The 21,219-nt window shown below is 37.7% G+C and overlaps 1 protein-coding gene across 2 annotated transcripts; it reads left to right on the top strand.

The window, feature by feature from the left end:
- The first annotated feature begins 124 nt into the window (after positions 1–124).
- LOC306886249 (wings apart-like protein homolog) lies at positions 125–17,885 on the top strand. 2 transcript variants are annotated; one of them, XR_013785614.1, is made up of 20 exons: positions 125–367; positions 1,649–2,103; positions 4,225–4,855; positions 4,995–5,296; positions 5,444–5,559; positions 5,664–5,759; positions 5,854–6,018; positions 6,394–6,530; positions 7,006–7,117; positions 7,719–7,946; positions 8,867–8,978; positions 9,061–9,158; positions 9,475–9,551; positions 9,642–9,802; positions 9,965–10,080; positions 11,678–11,917; positions 12,021–12,219; positions 13,232–14,451; positions 15,043–15,138; positions 16,498–17,471. XR_013785614.1 is itself a non-coding variant. In XM_079443202.1 (20 exons), the coding sequence occupies exons 2-20, from the start codon at positions 1,671–1,673 to the stop codon at positions 16,561–16,563; spliced, it is 3,474 nt and encodes a 1,157-aa protein (XP_079299328.1). In that variant the 5' UTR covers positions 125–367; positions 1,649–1,670; the 3' UTR covers positions 16,564–17,885. The 2 variants fall into 2 exon arrangements, 1 of the variants encoding a protein (XP_079299328.1); XM_079443202.1 differs by having other exon boundaries at positions 13,232–13,320; positions 16,498–17,885.
- The last annotated feature ends 3,334 nt before the right edge of the window (positions 17,886–21,219 follow it).

Here is a 21,219-nt window from a genome sequence, read left to right as displayed (position 1 = left end):
CGCCCACACGTTGCAGATGTCCTCCAATTAGAACGCGCCTTCTTATTCATTTTATCCAATCGGAACTCCGTTTGCTGCACGGACGGTCAGTGCGTGGATCTCTGATTGGTCGAGATTGACGCTAGGCTTTACGCCGACGTTGGGGGCGGAGAAGGAGGAGCGACTGTAATGGCGCATCGCAGTCCGACCGATACAGCTCTCCACAAATAAACAACAGCAGTACTTCACGATCTGGCTTAATTTGTGCTTTTGCCAGTTGCACCGCGCAGCAGCCGTGTTTTGCGCTTTTGCTCATTGAGCAGATTGCCTTGGCTTCAATTTAGCGGCTGCTCGGAGCACAGAGGCCCAGAGGAAAGACGGCGGCTCGGTGAGTGTGCAAACATGTAACCATCTGTTAAATGAACAACGTTTCTGCTCATGACGTTAGTCATTGGGGGGGGGTAGTTCACCCCAAATTACACATTCAGTCATCATTTACTCACCCCTGCGTGACTTTATTGCGGTCGTGGAACACAAAAGAAGATGTTAGGCAGAATGTTAGGGTCTGACAGCCTCAGTCACCATTGACTTTCGGTGTATCTTTTCCATACAAGTAAAGTGAATGGTGACTGAGGTGTCATTATGGTGTCAATCTGTCTAAAATCTTCTTTTTTGTTTTTCCGAATAAAGTCTTGCAAGTTTGAAACAACGTAGGGGTGAGTAAATAATGAGCATTTTGAAATATTTCGTAAACTGTCCGTATAATGGTTTCAGAAACATGTTGTTGAATAAAGAAGCTGTTCGCCAGAAATATAACCCCTCAGTTTTTGTTTTCTTTTATTTTTTTACACCGTCTTTAGGCTTTATACTATGGTAACCCTGTAAAGCCTAATTAAATAATAGTCAGAAATAGGAGAGTTTATTCAACCTTGAAACAAAATATTAAAATTTAAAAAAAAAAGTTTGAATGTTTTTTTTTTCTTTTTTTCCCCATATTTGGTGCAGTCTTTTATTGGCCATATAGTGAGAATGTGAAGCTCATACTCGAAAGAGACACAAACTGAGCAAAAATGTGCAATTTGGGGCAGATGTTATTTATATGGAGAAAGAGTAAGATACAATTCTAACAATGTCAAAAGTAAATCAAATGGATACAAAAAATGCATATAAATATCAGTTGTCACACATCTCCTAATAATGTTTAAGACAATACTTAAATCCTTAGTTTTATGATTAAAAATAAACATTCCTCAAAAGCCTGTTGTCAATGTACTGATTCTTATTTAAACTTGATTAAAAAAAACACGTATAGTCTAATCAAGTAAGCCTAGTAGGTTAAGTTATTGTTACGTTTACTTTATAAAAATCATTGAAGGTTTTACAGCACATATGCACATGTATCATAACCTGAAGACATTTAAAAATATATATTAAAAGCCTTTTTGCTTGTTAAAAAAGAATTAACTGGGCTGAAGGCATGTTGAAATGTATATAAAATATGATACAGTAGGCTCTATTGGGTTAAATTGATGTATTATTGCATATTTAGCTGTTTCAGTTCCATTGTAGCATTTAATACAAGGTGTGATATGCACAAATCTTCTGTTTGCTCCTATATGCTGAGATATTGACACAACCTTTAATTCCTCCGTTTTATTTTTCCCTATAGAGAATATGTAACAAACGTCAACATGACATCCAGATTTAGTAAAACATATACGCGGAAGAGAGGAGAAGCCAGCTCGAAGTTTGACGAGGTGTTTTCAAATAAGAAAGCTACACTTAGCACCAAATGGGGCGAGACCACCTATAAGGCACAGTTGGGGGTCAAACGGCCCTCATTCAAGCCAGAGGTTCCTGAGCTGACTAAACGACCCCGCTTTGATGATGACGACAGCTCAGAGGACCCGTTTGGCTTTGATAGCGACGACGAATCCAAAACTGTCACATCGAGAGATACTCCACAATCTGAGACGGGCTCAGATGCAGGAGTATCCGGGAACGAGCAGTTGAAGACCCAGGCAGAAAAGCCCAGTCAGGGCCCAGCGGTGACCGCCGGGGGTACTTGCACCTTGGGAAGCAGCCTGAATGTCAGCACCGGGGTGGTTGGTATGAATAGCTCAGGTAGGAAATTAAACAATCAACAAAGTTTGTTTGTAGAACACACTATTCAGAATTCACTATGCAGAAACATGTTAATTACCTGAGATTGATCTTAAAGGGATAGTTCATCAAAAAATGAAAATTCTGTCTTTATTTACTCGCCCTCATGTTGTTCCAAACCTGTCGCTGCATTCCCCCATGAAGGGCTCAATTAAACCTGTGCAAATAATAATGAGAGTAAAGTGTCCGTCAATTTTAGCCTTTGAAATTCTTCATACTGAAGAGCCCTTTGAAGTGGCCAGTTTTAAGCACTTCAGTTATAATATGGCGGCCATGATTGTTGCTATCACAAAATGATAGAAGTTTTGTATTTTTGCTTTTAGATTTTCGAAACACTAAGATAGTTTTAATATTGTCATAATTTATGTCCATCCATTGAAAGTCTGCAAATTAAACCTTTTTTAAGCTGCATAAAAGACACTGTTAAAGTATTCCATATGAATCGTGCGGTTTAATCCAAGTCTGCTAGAGAGACACAATCGCTGGGCATAAATGAGAGGATATTAAAAATATCTTAATTTGTGTTCCAAAGATCAGAAAAGAGTCTTATGGATTTGAAATGACATGAGGGTGAATAAAAAGACAGAATTTAAATTTATGGTTGAGCTGTCCCTTTAAAATCAGGTGTGAATAGGTGCCATTGAGTGTGTCTGTAAAATGATAACCACATTATGGCTTTTGCAGTTTCTTTTAACTTCCGGACAGTCATTATCACGCAAGAAATGATGTCATGACACAATTATTATTGTGCCTGTGCCTAGGGTTGAGTATCGTTTTAACTTTATTGATTCCGATTCTTTTAGATTCCAATGTGATTAAATAATGATATCAAACATTTATCTTGTGTCTCTTTTTTGCAAACCATTTATTGGAGCTGAATACCATGAACAAAAATCAACAGACTACATAAAAACTGGACTCTTTAAGAGTTTTTTTCCCAATGGAAGTTGTGGTTCTCTCATGATTCTGAAGAAATAAATATTTAGACAACTAAACAAAATCACATGTAATTTATGAATGACTCACTCAGGATGTAATCTGGAATCGATTTTCGATTCCCAACCCTACCTGTGCCATTGTTCTAATAAGCTCAAGCACTTGGCTTTGGAGTAATTTAGGGTGCTTTATTGGTCTTATTACAGGTTACCGAATATGACCTAGATCACTTCAGTCAGACCCATATTATGATGTCTGAGTCATTCTGATGACCTCACACCATTGTGCTTTGGTGGGGTGAAGTCACTCTGTCTTTCTGCAGCAGGTTATAACAGTTTTATTCCATGCTGAGAATAGCAGTAGCTCTGCTGAAGTCTTCGTTCTGTAGTCAAGGTGCTCGTGTAAGCACACTAGTATGGACTCTGGGGCTCAGCAGGATATTTTCAGCCTTATGCAGTTCCATACTTTCCCTCGGCTCTTTAGCAAGGCTAATTACAACCATTAGAGCAGCAGTGAAACAAGGACTCAGGTTGTGACAACCCTCTAAGGATCATAAAACTTCTAATAGTAATAATTATATCTACATCCGACTGTGGAAACATTTATTATGGGGTTTGAGGGAAATGTACTCACCCTTTTGTTGATCCAAACCTGTATGGTTTTATTTCTAAAAAACGCAAAAGAAGATATTTTGAAGATTGTGATGGTCGCTCTTTTTCATGAAGTTGAAGTTAATGGGGACTGCTTCTAGAAAGATGCAAAAGCACCATAAAGCCATCATAAAATAGTTAATATGATCAGTGTGCTACATTCCAAATCTTCTATAGCCATTGTTCACAAAAAAATTTTTATTCCCCTTTGAAGGATTCATGAGAGTAGAGATTTCTGATTTGTGAACTAGTTGTTCTTTTAGACTAGGCCTGTCTTTTCAATTAATTGATTGATTCAGTTCACAAACCGTTGAATGATTAATTTACAATCCAGTTCTTGAATTCTCACGGTGTTCAACAGAAAAAAAGAAAGCCATACGGGTTTGTGATGGGGAATAAATGATGATTTGTGTGTGAACTATCCCTTTAAGAATTCAGGGTTGTCACATTTATTGTTTTGGTTTGATGCAATATTTTATAATTTTTCTTTTTGTAGCTACGACGACTCCAGCCTCACTTCATGTCACTGGCACTGTAGGAGCCTGGAGCAGATCCAGTGTCACAGTAAGCAAACCAGTCTCCCAGATCTCCAGCTTAAAAACCCACAGTAGAAACATCTCTGTTGATTGGGACCCTTTCGGGGAGGACTCTCCTCCAGGGGCCAGTGAGGGGAGTTCTACCCAGGCCGGGAACTCTTCTGATGGGCTCAAGAGCTCAGAACAGTGCCCCACTGAACCTGAACCTCCAGTGGAACCTGTTGACTTTGAGCAGCTTCCGCTTCTTAAACCATCCAGCGACAGAGTGTACCGACGGCCACAGAATAAAGGGACGGATAGTTCTGGAACCGGCGATGTACCGGTTCCTGCTGTGAGTTCAACACCAGCCTCTGTGCTGGTGAAGAGCACCTCTGCAGGAGTCACTGGGAGTTCTGAAGTTAAGCCTGCAGGTCGTGGACGAGTGAGGGACTACACGGTTCTTCACCCGTCCTGTGTGTCTGTGTGTAATGTGACCATCCAGGACTCAATGGAAAGGACTGTGGATGAATTTGTTAGCCCAGTGCAAGCTGACATCGGAGAGGTGGGAACCTTCAGGAAGAAAACAGACACACAACCTACCAAGCCTACTAGGTACAATATAAACATGCTCTGTTGATTCACCAAATTTGCATTTTATTTTTTTTATGATTTTGTCATTTCCTTGATTAGAAGACTAGCGTATTGTCATCTGGATTTCCCTTTTCATACTCTTTATAATTTCTTTTTTTAGGTTCAGAACCACTCAGAGTAAAAGTAAAAAGGAGACGAAATTGGAGTTTTTTGGCTTTGAGGAGAATGAGGTTCAGGACGCAGATGGAGACGCCACTGCATCTGGCAGCACCAGCTACAAGATCAAATACTTTGGTTTTGATGATCTGAGTGAGAGCGATAGTGAGGATGAGGATGACTCAGCGGCTAAGGAGAGGAAAAAAAATAAAAAAGCAGCGATGGAAGCTTTGGCAACCAGTGTGGGCAGTCCCCAGATCAGCGACTCGCAGGATAGTCAACAGAGTCAAAGCAGCCTAAGTACAGGTACTCAGAAGCACACTTCCTCACTAATGCACGGTTTCATCATTTCATTAGAGCATGATGGGAAATGTAAACTATAATTATGGATAACGATTATTTGTAGAGCTATCTCTGGATTCATGGTGTCTCTCTTTTTTTATCTGTTGTCAGATTCTCAGGATTCGCTGGATGAAACAGGAGCTACAGGCTCACAGAAGGAACAACATGGAAAGCAAACCGACAAGTCAAAGGAGATCGGACGCAAGATCTTCAGCGGGCCAAAAAAAGTAGAGCTTAAAAAGCTTTAGCAGAAACAGTGTAACTTTATTAAAAAGCTACATTTTAATTTTTAACACAACAAATTTGTGTTTTGTATGTGTGTTTAATGCAGTCTCCTGCTAAAGCTGTATATAATGCTCGTCACTGGAATCAACCCGAGCCGGAGGAAGTGTCTCCTCCTGCTTCCTCTCATTCTGTGCCTGCACCTGTAAGTAAAGTACTCCATTCACGACGTCTGAACTTCATACACTAAAATTTCCTCTTTGCACACCATAATGCTGTTGTTGTTGTTTTTCTTGCAGAAGGCCAGTGTGTCCAGCAGCAGCAAAGAGACAAATTCTCATAAAGATGATGGAGTGTTTAAAGCCCCGCCACCTCCTCCTAAAGTCATTAAGTCTGTCACTATCCCCACTGTGCCATACCAGGACATCGTCACTGCACTAAAATGCAGGAAGGAGCACAAGGAGGTGAGAACTGCACTTTGGGAAATAATGTTAATGATTCTTTCTGAAATGTGTCCACTTAAACCAATGTTATTTTAGTATTATTTCTTTAATATTATAGTAGAAGTTTTATTAGCCTAATTTTGTTTGCTTTTGTCATTCTTATTAGTTTTAATTTTAATATTTCTATTTGTCTTTTAATGTATTTTATTTTACTCAAAAGTTCTAGTAATTTTTGTACTTAAACTTATTTTATTTCATTTAGCTGCCAGGGCAACATTTCGCATTTTCATTAAAAAATGTTTATCCAATATTCTTAAGCTAATCTTTATTTCATTTTACAAGAACACATTTTTTTTTAGGTTTAGATAACAATAATGTGTTTGTGTGTGTGTGTAGTTGTACACTGTGGTCCAACATGTGAAGCACTTTAATGACGTAGTGGAGTTTGGGGAGAATCAGGAGTTCACGGATGACTTTGAGTATCTGGAGACGGGACTGAAGAGCACACAACCCCTCAACACACGCTGCCTTAGGTGAGACAAACGCTGAATGGAATATTCTGGGTGGTTTGCAACCTCAAGCCTATGTATCACATCTGTGATTTGCTGTGAACTATCACAGATAATGATTTGAACTATGAAAGTGGCTCAGTACAAGCTTAAATCTTTCCTTGCAACACATTTTGTTACATTAGTATTATTTAGAAACAAATAAAGTATCTCGTCTAAAGCTACAAACTATTAAGGGAGCCCTGGTGCACATTATATTAAAGGTTATCATTAACAACAAAGCTGTTTTTTGTCTTAAGGTATTATAATAATCAACAACACTCAAAAAAAAAAAAAAAAAAAAAGCATGTACCCGGCACACAACGCAGTTTTTAACTTCTGAATCTAATGATAAAATTAGATCTACACTGATGCACACTGGAACAACCATATGTGTACTTTAAAAACATTCTTACCCACAAAGATATAGCATAAACCATTAATCCTTTTCTGACTGCAGTATAATCAGTCTGGCCACGCGCTGTGCTATGCCGAGCTTCCGCATGCACCTGAGGGCCAGAGGGAAGGTGGCCCAGGTCTTTAAGATGCTCAGTGATGCCCAACAGCACCCGGTGAGTGTCTCATCCAGCACCTAACCAACAAACCAATCACGTAAACACCAACTTTCTTTAATTTACCAACAAACCAACTAATCTGTATAACCAAGCATCATTCCAAACTGTCACAGCTCTATCATTGTGAATACAGCTACAATGCTGTGTGGAAAAACAGTTTGTTTACTTCATTAGTGTACATTAGTTGGAGATGTAATCATCTCCGCTGGCAGACAAGGGAGAAATGCAAACAGACGCTGAGCCATTACTCTGTGAATCTCGTTAGTTGAGTTTACACAGATGGAGTGTGAATGTTTGCCTTGACTTTTTCGGCATGACTTGAATTTATTTGTGTATTGAAGAATGTTCAGTAAAAATAAATTAAATCCACTTAATGAGTCAAGACAGATGTTTACAATAAAGCCACTAGAGTCACTTAAGGCCATGTCTTGCAGTTGAAGGATGTTTTATAATGCATAGTAACTTTTTAAAGTTTTGTGGCATTTAGTTCATCTTTTGATGCTGCTATCTATATGCTAGTGTATTCCTAAAAGTTATGGTAAGATGTTTGGAACATTTGCCTCCTCTCTCTTTCTCACTGTTCCTCTGTATCTGGCAGAACCTGGCTCTTTGCACAGCATCTCTGATGTACATACTGAGCCGAGACCGGCTAAATATGGATCTGGACCGGTCCTGTCTGGAGCTGATGATCAGGCTGCTGGAACTAGAGCAGGATGACTCTGTGGCAGACCAGTTAACAGCTAAAGAGATGAGCCGAGTTAAAGAGAAGATCCGCAAACTCTGCGAAACAGTCCACAACAAACATCTGGACCTAGAAAACATCACAGTGAGTGACTTCTGTTTCTCACACCTTTGATGTCAGAACCGACACAGAAAACCAATGAATGTTTTAGAAGAAGTGTTCTTCCATTCACCTTGGCTTTGTTCAGTCAGGCAGCAAAAATCTGTCTTTGTTTATTTGTTTGTAGACTGAACAGCGAAAAAAAGCATAGGAAATCAAATGCAGTCTTTGATGCATGGTATTCATAGTTTTCCTTCATAAACATTGCATATTTTACATTCACTACCTTTCAAAAGATAGATTTTAAAAACAGTAATATTGTGAAATATTATTGCAGTTTAAAATGACTGTTTAATATACACGTTTTCTATACAAATACTTTTAAAATGAATTTTATTCCTGTGATGGCAAATCTGAATTTTCAGCAGACATTCCTCCAGTGATCCTACATGATCCTTCAAAAATCATTCTAATATGCTGATTTGGTGCATAAGAAACAATTCTTCTTATCTATGTAGAAAACAGTTGTGCTCCAGTTGTGCTTTTGTGGAAACTGGAAAACAGTGTTGTATTTGATGAATAGAAAGTTCACAAACAGCATTACTTGGAATAGCACAGTTATACAATTTTGTACAGTTATGTTTTTACTGTCACTTTTGAGAAACATAATGCATCCTTGCTGAACTAAAAAAAAAAAAATCTTACTGACCCCAAATTTTTTAAAGATAGTGTATGCAAGTATAAAAAATTATGGTTTATTTCTGAACTGACAGGCCTTTTATATAGAAGTCTCTATTGTATTAGCGATCTCTAAAATGTAAAGTGGTTTTAAAATGGAATGGAACCTTTTGAAAATACTTCTGGAGAAAATATCTGATCAAATTCAGAGTATGGGTCACCGTACTTGGCCGTATGTCAAAAAAATAAAAAAGCAATTTTCTAAATTGTGACACTTTGCATCTCAGACGGGTCACTTAGCGATGGAGACATTACTGTCTCTGACATCGAAGCGAGCCGGAGACTGGTTTAAGGAGGAGCTGCGCTTGCTTGGGGGACTGGACCACATCGTAGATAAAGGTACCCTAATTGAGTCCATCTGTACTTGATTTGTAAGATTTTTTTTAAGAAAATGGCTAGAACTAAGTTTTTTTGCCCTCAGTGAAAGAGTGTGTGGAGAACTTGAGTAAAGAAGAAGATAAAGACAGTCTGGTGGCGTCACTCTGGGGAGCAGAGCGCTGTTTACGAGTTCTGGAGAGTGTAAGTGGACACCAGATATTTAATAAAAAAAACCCCAAAAAACTATTTCTTTAAATAAAGACCTGCAATAATTAAATAACCTGCAGTAATTAATAACATGGACTTTATTGACTTAATTTTATGTTTATAGATTGCTGCAGGCCACCAGTCCTTTTCTGTTGTATACTTGCATTGTAAATCTGAACAGTTTTTAGAAATTGCACCAAACGGATATGATGTAAAAATTGAATAACTGCATTTATTAGGTAATTAGCAGCTTTAAAAATGTTGACTGCATGTTAGCGCATTACCTAACCTAATTCTCTTTCACATCCAGGTTACAGTCCATAACCCTGAGAACCAGGCTTATCTGATCGCCTACAAGGAGTCCCAGCTCATAGTGTCCTCAGCAAGGTGTGTGATGATATAGAAAGTGTAGTCGCAGTGTTGCTTTGTGCGACAGGACATTTGTCATTCTGGGGTTGTTTTTTTGTGTGTGTGAAGGGCCCTGCAGCATTGTGAACAGATGATACAGCGTTACAGCCGAGAGGTCTCTTCAACAAGCTCCGCCCTCCCGCAGAGTAGTCATAGCAACGTGGGCAAGGCCGTGGAGGATTGTATGAGAGCCGTTATCGGAGTTCTGCTCAACCTCACACACGATAACGGTGAGACACTGGGCATGACAGAGAATTTATACAGTGCTCACCAAATACTGCATTTATGAATGTGGAATGAATCGATATAAAAGAACTGAAATTGTTTAAATGTTAAGATAAGAATGTAAGATAAGCCTCACATCCTCTCTCTCTTTCGATGTGACCTCTCAGAGTGGGGCAGCACTAAAACAGGTGAGCAGGATGGCCTCATACAGACAGCACTGGACTGTGTTCTGAAGGTCCCACGGTATTTGCCTCAGGAGCAGAAGTTCGACATTCGCGTCCTGGTGAGAACCACATGACATTTATTACTCAGCCCTGCATCTCAATGATGCGGAGTTCAAAAATATCAATAAAATGTTCCATCGCATAGTTTTTCACAAAAGAAGATTATTCTATATTAATATTAAAGGGATAGTTCACCCAAAAAATGAAAATTCTGTCTCACCCTCAAGTATGAATTTCTTTGTTCTGCTGAACACAAAGGAAGATATTTTGAAGAAAGTTTGTAACCAGCTTGTTTTGGGGCACCGTTGACTTCCATAGTAGGAAAAAAAAAATACTATGGAAGTCAATGTTGCCCCAGAACTGCTCTGTTTCCCACATTCTTCACAATATCTACCTTTGTGTTCAGCAGAACAAAGACATTCATACAGGTTTGGAACTACTTGAGGGGGAGTAAATGATGACAGAATTTTCATTTTTGGGCGAACTATCCCTTTAATGCACAAAATAACAAAAGCAGTCAAATGTCAAAAGTTTGGTAACTTACAATCTGCTAAGGAGTGGTTCAAATACTCCATTTAATGTCAAAGAAATTTACATAAACCCAAGTTTATAAACAAGCTTTTTTCATGTTTGGGTCATGTTTTCATTTTCTGCTGTCACTCGTCTCAATTGTAACCTTTAAATCATGATTAGGCATGAAATAATAATCAGAATCACTCATACATGTAAATTAAATTAATTAATTAACTAATATGCTGGCTCAGAGGAAGATATGGAATCATGTCTTTGAGGGGTTTTTTTTTTTTTTTGTGATAAAGGGGTAATGCAAGACTTCACCTTACCGATGGTTGTCAAAATAAAAATGCTACATTCTATAGCAAAACAGGCACAGTTTTTGGAATCAGCAGCCAAAAATTTGTAAGAAACATAATGGATTCCAATCAGCAAATATGATGCAGGATGTTGTTATCAGGACTAGAGTTGTTTCAACACTAACATTTCACGATTCTCAGTAATATTTTTATCATTTTATTAACATTAATTTGATGTTAATCACACATTAACATCAAAATTTGTAATCAAGATTATAAAGTATAAACATAAAATATTCCAAAAAAGGAAGTGGGCTGAGCGTGCCTGGGTACACATGGACCATCCGGAGTTGGCCACTCTCATTTCGCTCGACAGCAGATGCTGCGCTAATTGTGTTCATAATTTTAATATGTTAAACAGCAAATATTAATAATAGAAATTAACATGTTATTTTCTCCAGCCCTAAGATAAGCTATAAGTAAGAAGGTATGATTGAATTAAAACAGCTTCAAGTTCTAAGGGAACTATTCAAGTTAACAGGTTTTAATTTAAAGTTTACATTAATTGAAAATCCAATAAAAGAAAAACAAATGTCAAGCAATGAAATGAAAGCAATAGAACAAAAATGCAAATGAATGAAACCGTGCTCAAGGTTTTTCAGGTTTTCAGATGCCAGACAGACATTTAGCTTTGCTTTAATGTTTTGAAATCTTTTTTTTTTCTCCTGTTGATGTTCACTTTAAACAACTGTCAGAGACTGGTTCTATTATTTTGTTTAGTATTTTTTGACATCAGGATATGTGCCGTGACTTGTGGATGTGACAGTGTTTTATCTGTGCTCAGGGTCTGGGTCTGCTGATAAATCTGGTGGAGTACAGTGCCAGAAACCGACACTATCTTGTAGATATGGAGATGGACTTGAGCTACCTGATGGTGACGGAGGTAGACGTGAAGACTGAGAATGACGTGAAGACAGAAGGAGAGGAGGAGAGTAAGACGGACGAACAGAATGAGGGTAAAACGGAGGGCGAGAAGGGACCCACGACAGCAAAGTCGTCAAATGCGCTGGCTGCTCTGGTTCAGGTGATTGTAGTCTCCGTGTTTGGTCTGCGAGATGGTTTCATATGGCCCTGCAAGTGTTTATCCTTAAATCTGATAACTATTGGCCAACTGTTTGTCTGTGTAGCTCTTTCTTGAACGGGAACAAGCAGCAGTGATAGCCGAGGCACAGACCGATGACCTCATAAGTGAGGCGCCCAAAGCTCAGGCGGACCAGAGTGGAGAGTGGAAGGAAACATCTGGAGAGATCCAGTGGGTCGCCTCAGAAACCAACGACACAAATGACAAGAAAGAAGAGGAGGAAGAGGAGCTTGACCTCAATAAAGGTTAGAGCTTCACGATTCTGGATAAGTTGAGAATCACAATATTTTCGTCTCAAATAGAGATCTAAATTCTCTCAACGATTCTGAACTAAACAAAATAATGTGTGACGAAATATGATTGCTGCAGTCTATTTAAGTGTTAAATTAATTTCAATTCATTATTAAACATTTACAGTTCATTACTGGATGAATCAGCGTTTTTGAAGGAATGAATGATTCAATGACAAATAAATTTTTTAACAATGCAATTGCAATTTTATGCAATTGACAAACTTTATTTGAAGCCCCAGTTGCTTTCAATAGGGGATTTGCTCTATTTTGATTGCTACCATAGACTTCAGTGTTTATATTTGAGCTATAAACTTTCATCCCAGTATTTCTGTGAAAATACTGTGTACTTGAAAAGACTTTGTGAAGCTGTTTCTTACCTAAGCATGGTAACTGTCTGCTCTCTGAGTGAGCGGCAGCGTGAACGCAGATTTGAATGTTCCGGTATGATATTTTTCAAAGGTTTAATAGACACGGGTGAATCGTTGTCATTTAAAAATGGGATGTTTGAATCGAGATTGCGATCTTTTTGCGATTAATCGTGCAGCTCTAAAGGTACAAATTATTCATTGATATAACTCAAATAAACACTTGTTTGGATTCAACTTCAGACCGTTTCAACTTAAGATATTTCCCAATTCAGATTCAGAAGTTTGTCATGCAAAAAAATAAAAATTGCTGCGTTGACAGAATGCTTATTGATTTGAAAGTGACTTCTGTGTGAGGGGTGCTTTGCAATCACTACACTATTTTCAGTGGACAATGGATGAAATTTCACGATTGTTTTTTTTTTTTTTTTTTTTTGGCAAAATTTTACTGAAATGAACAAATGAAGAGCTGTATGAAATTATTAATTAGTCATATTAATAGTCTGCCTTAACCATATGTATTTTTATCTTTTTATAATTGGCTTTATTTTATGTTTAGGCACAAGCTTTTATGTAAATGTCCTGTCTGTCTTTTTCAGCCCTGCAGCATGCTGGGAAACACATGGAGGACAGCATTGTGGCGTCATACTCAGCTCTTCTGCTTGGGTGTTTGTGTCAGGAGAGTCCGGTGAGCATCACCTATGTCATTCTTTAATTGCTCCAGAAAGCAGCTAGTTGGGTAATTGGTTAGTTTTGAATTAAAGCAACTTTTAAGTTTTGTGTATTTTTGTAATTTTAGAGCCCCATTCAGTTAAGTCAGTACACATACAAGTATACAAGTATTTGGTAGATGTAGCTTTGACTGTGTGGATGGGTCTGTCAGTTTTTTACATTTGGCCACTGCAGTTTTTCTGCAAACTGCTCAAGCTCAGTCAGATTGCATGAGGATCCTGAGTGGAGCCTTTTTTTCATGTCCACTCACAAATTCTCAATTGAAGTCTGGACCCTGACTTGGCTGCCTCAGGGTATTAATGTTGTTTTTAAGCCATTCCTCTAGCTTTGGCTTTGTGCCTGGGTTTATTGTCTTGCTGGGAAGCAAATCTTCTCCCATGTTGCTTGAGTCTTGCAAGGTTTCCTTCAGAATTTCCCTCTTTTGCTGCATTCATTGCACCTTTATAAGCCTTCCAGGGTCTGACGCTGAGAAGCAGCTCTATGGCATGATGCTGTTACCACCATGATCCGCAGTGAGGATGCTGCTCAGTGTGTAGCTTACACGCATTATGCTTAGTCTGATGGCCAAAAACTTGATTTTGATCTCATCAGACAACAGAACCTTCTCCAGCTGGATTCATAGTCTCCCACATGCTTTCATGAAAACTCTAGCTGAGATGTCATACGACATTTTTAACAGTGTCTTTCTCTGTACCCCTTTCCCATGAAGCTGTGAGCGCTGAGGCACCTTGGTAACAGTTCTGCACGGTCCCTCGCTTCTTTTCTACTGAAGCTTGTAGCTCCCTCAGGCTCGTCATGAGTAGATTTACAGCTGTGCCAATACTCTTTCTATTTCTTACCTGATCTAACAGTACTCCCAGGGTTATTCAGTGATTTTGAAATTTTCTTGTATCCATCCCCTGCCTTGTGCTTTTCAATTACCTTTTCACGGAGTTGCTTGGAGTGTTCTTTTTATCTTTATGGTCTATGCTCTGCCACAATAATGGAGAAGAGGGTTCACCAGAAGTTGAACTTGGCAGATAGAGGTGTTTTAATACTATCAGCTGGAAACCTGTGACTACACACACATGATCATGTCAGCGATAATGTAGGTTTGTCATTAAAGTTCATAGATGCATTTAAAATCAATTATACTTTACATTTTTAAATTTGATTTGGTCACTTTGTTCTAAAAGGTCTATTTAGAATTTTGACATTATTGTGTTTTTCTGTTGATCAGTGACAAAAAAGCCCAAATTAAGAAATTGTCTGTTGTTAAACGAAATGTCCAAGGATTTATTATGACTCACCAGTGTAAAAAAAAAAGAAGAAAAGTGCACTGCTGTTTAGGCTCATTACATTTTTATTTTTTTAAATTGTTCTATTTATTTATTTAGTGTCTATTAGAATGCTTTTATTCAATAATTGTAATAATATTTCACAAAATTGCCTTTTTTTACTGTATTTTTGATCAGATAAATGCAGCCTTTGTAAGAATAAGAGATACGTCTTTCAAAAATATATCTTACTGACCCCCAACTTTTGAATGAAAAATATTTGATGAATACTCAAAAGAAATAATAATTGCTAAAAAAAGTAACTTATCTATTCCTGCTGTAATATATTTGAATAAAATATATAAAAAAAATTATTTATACTGAAATGTAAATTAAGTATATCCTTTCTTTCTCTTTCTCAGATGAATGTGAAAACCGTACGGGAAAACCTTCCCAAGGGAGATTTCTCTATCATGGCGGAAATGCTAAAGAAATTCCTTAATTTCATGAACCTGACTGTAAGTACAATCAATGATATCAAACATTGTGCACCTTTGCATTCCACATTTAAAAATGACAAGTGTTACATAAAAAATTTAGAAGTGGTAAAATAGAATTCATTGTAATGCAAATTCTGTTGCTTGCTTGTATGCAGATACTGAAAAGCCATCTAAATGTGGTCTCAGTGGTCCAATCAGTGTGTGTTGGCTGTATTTGTACCTGGCTTTTAATGTGTTATCAAATTGTGATCTGCTCACCGTGCATGCAGTGTGATGCCAGGTGTAGGGGGCCACTGATGTTATAAAACAGGGGCATCCAAACTACGGCCCGCTATCACTCCTGTGGCGGCCCGCGAGGGATTTTTAAAAAAAATGATACAAATCTGCAGAGGTGGGCAAACTGCAGGCGTTTTCATCCAGCCCGTGAGGCCGTTGTTCCAATATGCAATATCAGTAAAATCTAATAGATGGCGCTGTAGCCTGTAGTGCAGTATATAACCCCTGATTTACACCATCCCGCCGCTCCGACACGGCCACCGGAGCTGATCGCGCCCACTCCAGTCAATCCGCGGCACGTTTCAGAAGCGGCTCTCTGCGCGGCTTCGCCAAAGATAGGTGCCTATTTTTGACGGACACCACGTTCAAGCCGCACAGCAAATACAAAATAAAAAGTCAAAATAGCTATATACACTACAAAACTGGCACAATTGTAAATAAGTTACATGTTTTAAAAATGTGAAAGTGTTCATTTGTTTTGAAAAATGCCTTTTATTGGAACTGTTTTAAAAATGCTTAAGACTTTCCAGTATCAGAACAAATGGCAGCGTTATCCTCCTGCTCACGGGTGCTGTCATTTGGGGAAAACATGGAAATAATTTGTCATTTTATCTTGCAAAGATATGATTTCTTCTGTTTTTCACACACATTTTTATGAAAATGGATATAGTACTGTTTTTCTGGATTATAAATTGCGTTTTTTCATCTGAAACGTGCTGCGATTTCCAAGGCGACTTATTTATTTTACATTATTTCTGAATGAAGTGATAAAATGTATCTTATACATCAATCGACTTGTACACCAATGCAACTTGTGTCATAAAGTGCTCATAAAAATAGGTAGAGATGGTACAAGAATAGAACTGCCATGTATGTACAAGTATACATAGTACAATAGTGAGTGTCAATTTATAATAAAAAAAAATATTAATTTCTCATAAACATATTATGCAGCCCCTCACATAATGTGGAAAACTTGATGTGGCCCTAGAGTCAGAAAGTTTGCCCACCCCTGTTATAAAACATGTGGCGGTGCTCTCATGTCTGGCCAATGACATTCAAATCAGTTTTCAACTTCTCTCTGTTCTTTCCTGTCGTCAGTGTTCTGTTGGAACCACAGGACAGAAATCTATCTCACGGGTGATTGATTATTTGGAGCACTGTTAGCAGAGGTGTTGCAGTTCCCCCTCTTCCGTGGGATAAATCTGGACCTGGCAACGTGCCTTAGGCCCTTCAGGACAAGAGGCAGCAGATCTGGCATAAAGGTGGTTAAGCTTCGCTATGGTCACGTCATCCGTGTGGTTTGCTGCAGAGACTTTCACGCCCCCCTCCCCCCCATCACTTTCTTTTTGCTTGTTTTTACATTGTGTGTTTTCAAATGCTGTCTCTTTCTCTCATGCTCACACACCCAGCTGTGTGCTTGCATAATATTTGGTTTTTGAAGCACTGATCCTCATGTAAAACAAAAACTAATCTGTTTTGAAACAAAAGAATGATTTTAAGCTAGTTGTCCTTGTTTGTAGTGTAAAGATTTACACTAAACCTAGTAAGTTATTGATATTTCAAACACTGAGGGCTGAGGCTTTGTTCAGACTTCCCGCAAATCCACTTTGCTTTTCAAATCTGAGTTTTAGTACTGACTGTTTACACATGATGTTTGTTCAAACAGTGCAGTCATTATCAGCTTTTGCATTAGTAAAGCTGATCCCAAGAGAATTTCATACACACGAACTGAGAATTGTAGAAACTGGAAACTTTACCTCTGCATTTTACACATTCAGGAATATATACTGTAAGATTTGTTTTTGAAAGTAATCTCTTATGCTCTCCAAGACTGAATTTAAAAAAATAAGTATTCAAAATAAGTGTTTTCTATTTGAATACATTTTAAAAAGTAGTTTATTCCTGTGATGGTAAAGCTGAATTGTCAGCAATCATTATTTTACTCTTTTTAATTGAATGCATCCTTGCTGAATAAGTGCTCTTTTTAAAAAAAACTAAAAACTTTTGAACAGCAGTATACATGCTGTGTCCCAAATGACAAAACTTTATGAATATATCTGAGTAGATGAGTCAAAAAAAAAAAAAAAGTTTTTGTTGCCAGTCTGAAGAAAGCCTAAGATGCCTAATGAACCAAAGACAAAGACCTTGCAAATATGAAAACCAACAAGCGTTCATCAGTTTAAGGTGAATTTTCCTTGTGGTTTTTAAGAACTGTGGAATCCTGAAGTCCTACTTAAAGAGTGCTTTATAATTGAGATGTTTTATGATCAGTCATTGTTTCTTTCACACATACTGAAACCAAGCTATTATGTTGGATTTCTTTAAAAACTACACACTAAGCAAAAAGTTTTGATGATTTTATCTGGATACCTAGGGAATAATGGTTGGGGCTTCTGGCTTATTTTGATTGCTTCTTTGATCATCCACTGACTTCTGTAGTTTTAATTCTTCTTTGTGTGAAGAATCACCATGTTACCTTTTGATATAAAATAAAAAAAAACATTAAAGTTTTTATTTTTAATGTTTCTTTAATTAAATTTGTAGACTGTGCTGTGAGCTCCATTTTAATGTTTTAAAAAAAGACAGCACTTGAAAATTGTTTTAATGGGTTCATGAATGACTTCATCAAAATGCTCATCTTCTGTTAATTTAATTATACTCTTAATATAATGGAGCAATTGAAATGTATTATTTTATAATTTTATGGATTGTTTTCTTTACCTCTTGATGTGATTTAGGAAAATGTTTCTTAATGTTTTAAACATTTTCATCCCATGTATGAATGCAGAATGGCTGGAAGCTGCTGAAAGTTCTTAGAAAAACAAAACCGTGCATCCTTCAGACTGAACTAAGCAAAAGTGTCCTCTATTCCTTTCAGATCTTTGCTGAAGCAGAGCCATATGGAGTAAAGCTTGTTCTGTTTTGTAAAACTGAAGCAAGTTTTACGATAAGTTAATTTACAGATCTGATTTTTTTCTTTTAATTGTAAATATTTCTGTACATATTTGATGTTAGACTGCTAGAATACTTTCACCAAATTTTCTTTATTTTATACTTTCCCCCCTTTATTGCATTATTTTAGATAAAGTTAAAGTCAATTACAAGAAATATATAAATATTATAAATATATATATTAAAGGAAACAATTTGTACGATTTTCCAGGATGTTGTCTTTGGTTACATTGTAAATACTTTTCTTGAATAAAAACTTGCTACTTTCAGTACTCGCTGACTGTTTTGTAACATCCTCTGTGATTTCAACCTACGTGCTTGAAAGTGTCCTTGAAATCAAAATGTCAATTTTGTTTGTTGTCTTTGAAGCATCAGTATAAATATAGATTTGTCCAATCAAATGCTCTGTAGCCCTACAATACCACCTGCAACCTTCAAGGCCTTTGTTAATTTTTAATATTTCATTTTAGTTATAGAAACACATTTGTGTGTGTCTCTCTCTCTCTCTGTAAAATGATTTTTTTTTTTTATATGAGTTTTTTTCTTCAAAAAATAATTTTGAATAGCTAAATCTCTCGTGACAGAAGATCACACCTTGTGATCTCTGCACGATTTTTGTCTTTAATGTGCTCAAGGTCTATGTACAATATGCGCAGTGAGCCTCCATATAATATTGTGACGGCTCAGCTTGAAGGTCAGAATTTTGACACTTTAAAATGTTTGAATATTTTTGTCCCAAAGCACATCTGTGTGAAACAGATTTTCGCTGCTTCTGTTATGATGCATATTTACCGAACAACAGCCTGTTTCACCTTGTGACATTCTCAGTTTTGTCATGTTATGTTTTGACAGTTTCCACAGCTGCTTTCCAGAAGAGGGCACTACGACTCAGGTTCATGTCCTTCTACAATTTTTTTTTTTTTTCTTTTTCTAAGAGCTCTTTGCTAAACTGCTGATGGCTGATATACTCACGATGAAGAAAGTTTTTAAATCACATCATCTGCTGCTGCTGTCTTGCTGACTACAATAGTGATGGTGAATTACGCTATTCCACCACTTCAGATTGGTTTTTACGAGGAACAAACCCCATAAAAGTAGTTTGCTTAAGGAGCTAGAACCCCTCCATCCAATTTGAGACATTTGTTGGTGTTAAAATTCAAGAGGTGTCTCTACTTGGCAGTGCTGTGGAGTTCAGGGCTCCTGAACCTGACGTTCATCCTCTGAAAACATTAAGTTCTGACAGAACTCTCATCTGCGCTCAAGAATCTCTTCTTTTCCTTCTACACCACAGTGCCGAACGAAGAGGTTGAGGTTACAGCGTGACACTCAGCAGCAGGACCGGTTTGGATCAGATATTGTGCTGCAAGGCCAGAGGCTTGTTCTGCCCTGGTTCTCACTGGAGGGTCACTTACTCTGGGGTTCAACAGTATAAATTCTCCCAGGCGCTATTTGTTCTCTGTGAATTTAAACAGCTCTGCAGGGAGTAGCTCCTGCGTTGTTGTGTCAAAGCGATGACTCATATGGATTTTCAGAGCTCTGTCAGGCACATATTCTTGTGAAATCTTATTACGTAGGCTGATGTCAGGTAAAATGGGGGCAGATAAGGCTGGAGTGTCACAGTTCTAAGATTCAATATACAATCATGGTTGACTGTTCTAGTAGGCCTACTTGACATTCAACAAAAAGTTTGCTTATTAATGCCATTTACTTCTTAAGTAGGGGATTATCGCAAAACAAATCAGCCCATCAGTGTGGTAGAATCTTACATTTAAGACAAAGAACAACAGTACACTACAGCTCAATAATAGTGCAGTACTATTAATATTTAAGCTCCTTTAAGTAATTTCACTACAATTGTTAATCGCTAAGTGACTGATAAAGCCTGATACATGAGACCGGGTTAGGGATAGTTCACCAAAAAAAATTAAAATTCTGTCATTAATTACTCCCTTTCATATCGCTCCAAACCCATAAGACCTTTGTTCATCTTTGGAACACAATTTAAGATATTTTGGATGAAATTCGAGAGCTTTCTGACCGTGCATAGACAGCAATGCAAGGCCCAGGCCTATGTTCTGTGTTAGCTGCGCCACATGGATATGTTGTGTTCCTTCAGATCAAAGCGTAAATGTCATAAACAGTGTATCCGCGTGGCGCAGCTGGCAGAGAACAGCATACACTGTTTACGTTCAGTGGATACTCTCCAAAATGGCGCTAGGGTGACGCGAAAGAGACAAATTGTTGAATAAAGTATTTTTGTTTTCTTTGCATACAAAACGTATTCTCGTAGCTTTGTAAAATTACGGTTGAACCCCCGATGTCACATGAATTATTTTACTGATCTCCTTGCTACGTTTCTGGACCTTGATCATGTTAATTACATTGCATTGCTGTCTATGGGAGGGTCAGAGAACTCTCAGAATGCATCAAAAATATCTTAATTTGTGTTCTGAAGATGAATGAAGGTCTTCCGGGTTTGGAACAGCATGAGGGTGAGTAACTAATGACATAATTTTCATTTTGAAAATGAAAATTTGCTGAAAACTTACTTGCCCTCAGCCCATCCAAGATGTAGGTGTGTTTGTTTCTTCATCAGAACTGAGTGAAATTTATCATTTGCTCACCAATGGTAACTTGCAGTGAATGGGTGCCGTTTGAATGAGAACTCGAACAGCTGATAAGAACATCACAATGATCCACAAGTAATCCACATGACTCCAGTCCATCAATTAATGTCTCATAAAGCAAAAAGCTGCATGTTTGTATAAATCCATAATAACGCTTCCTCCCATGAAAAACTCAATGTTCTGTTGTCCTCTCACATCAAAATCATATTCATTTAGAATTGTTATGGACTGTTTTAATATG

Source organism: Barbus barbus (assembly GCF_936440315.1).
Source record: "Barbus barbus genome assembly, chromosome: 20".
In the NCBI taxonomy this organism is placed as follows: domain Eukaryota; kingdom Metazoa; phylum Chordata; class Actinopteri; order Cypriniformes; family Cyprinidae; genus Barbus; species Barbus barbus.
This window is presented reverse-complemented; position numbering and strand designations above follow the sequence as displayed.

Excerpts from the sequence above, each read along its gene's own strand:
- LOC306886249 (XM_079443202.1), top strand. The coding sequence starts at position 1,671 with ATGACATCCAGATTTAGTAAAACATATACGCGGAAGAGAGGAGAAGCC. Across the intron at positions 5,760-5,853 it reads CTCATTCTGTGCCTGCACCT|AAGGCCAGTGTGTCCAGCAG; the intron begins GTAAGTAAAGTA and ends TTTTTCTTGCAG. Across the intron at positions 7,947-8,866 it reads TGGACCTAGAAAACATCACA|ACGGGTCACTTAGCGATGGA; the intron begins GTGAGTGACTTC and ends TTTGCATCTCAG.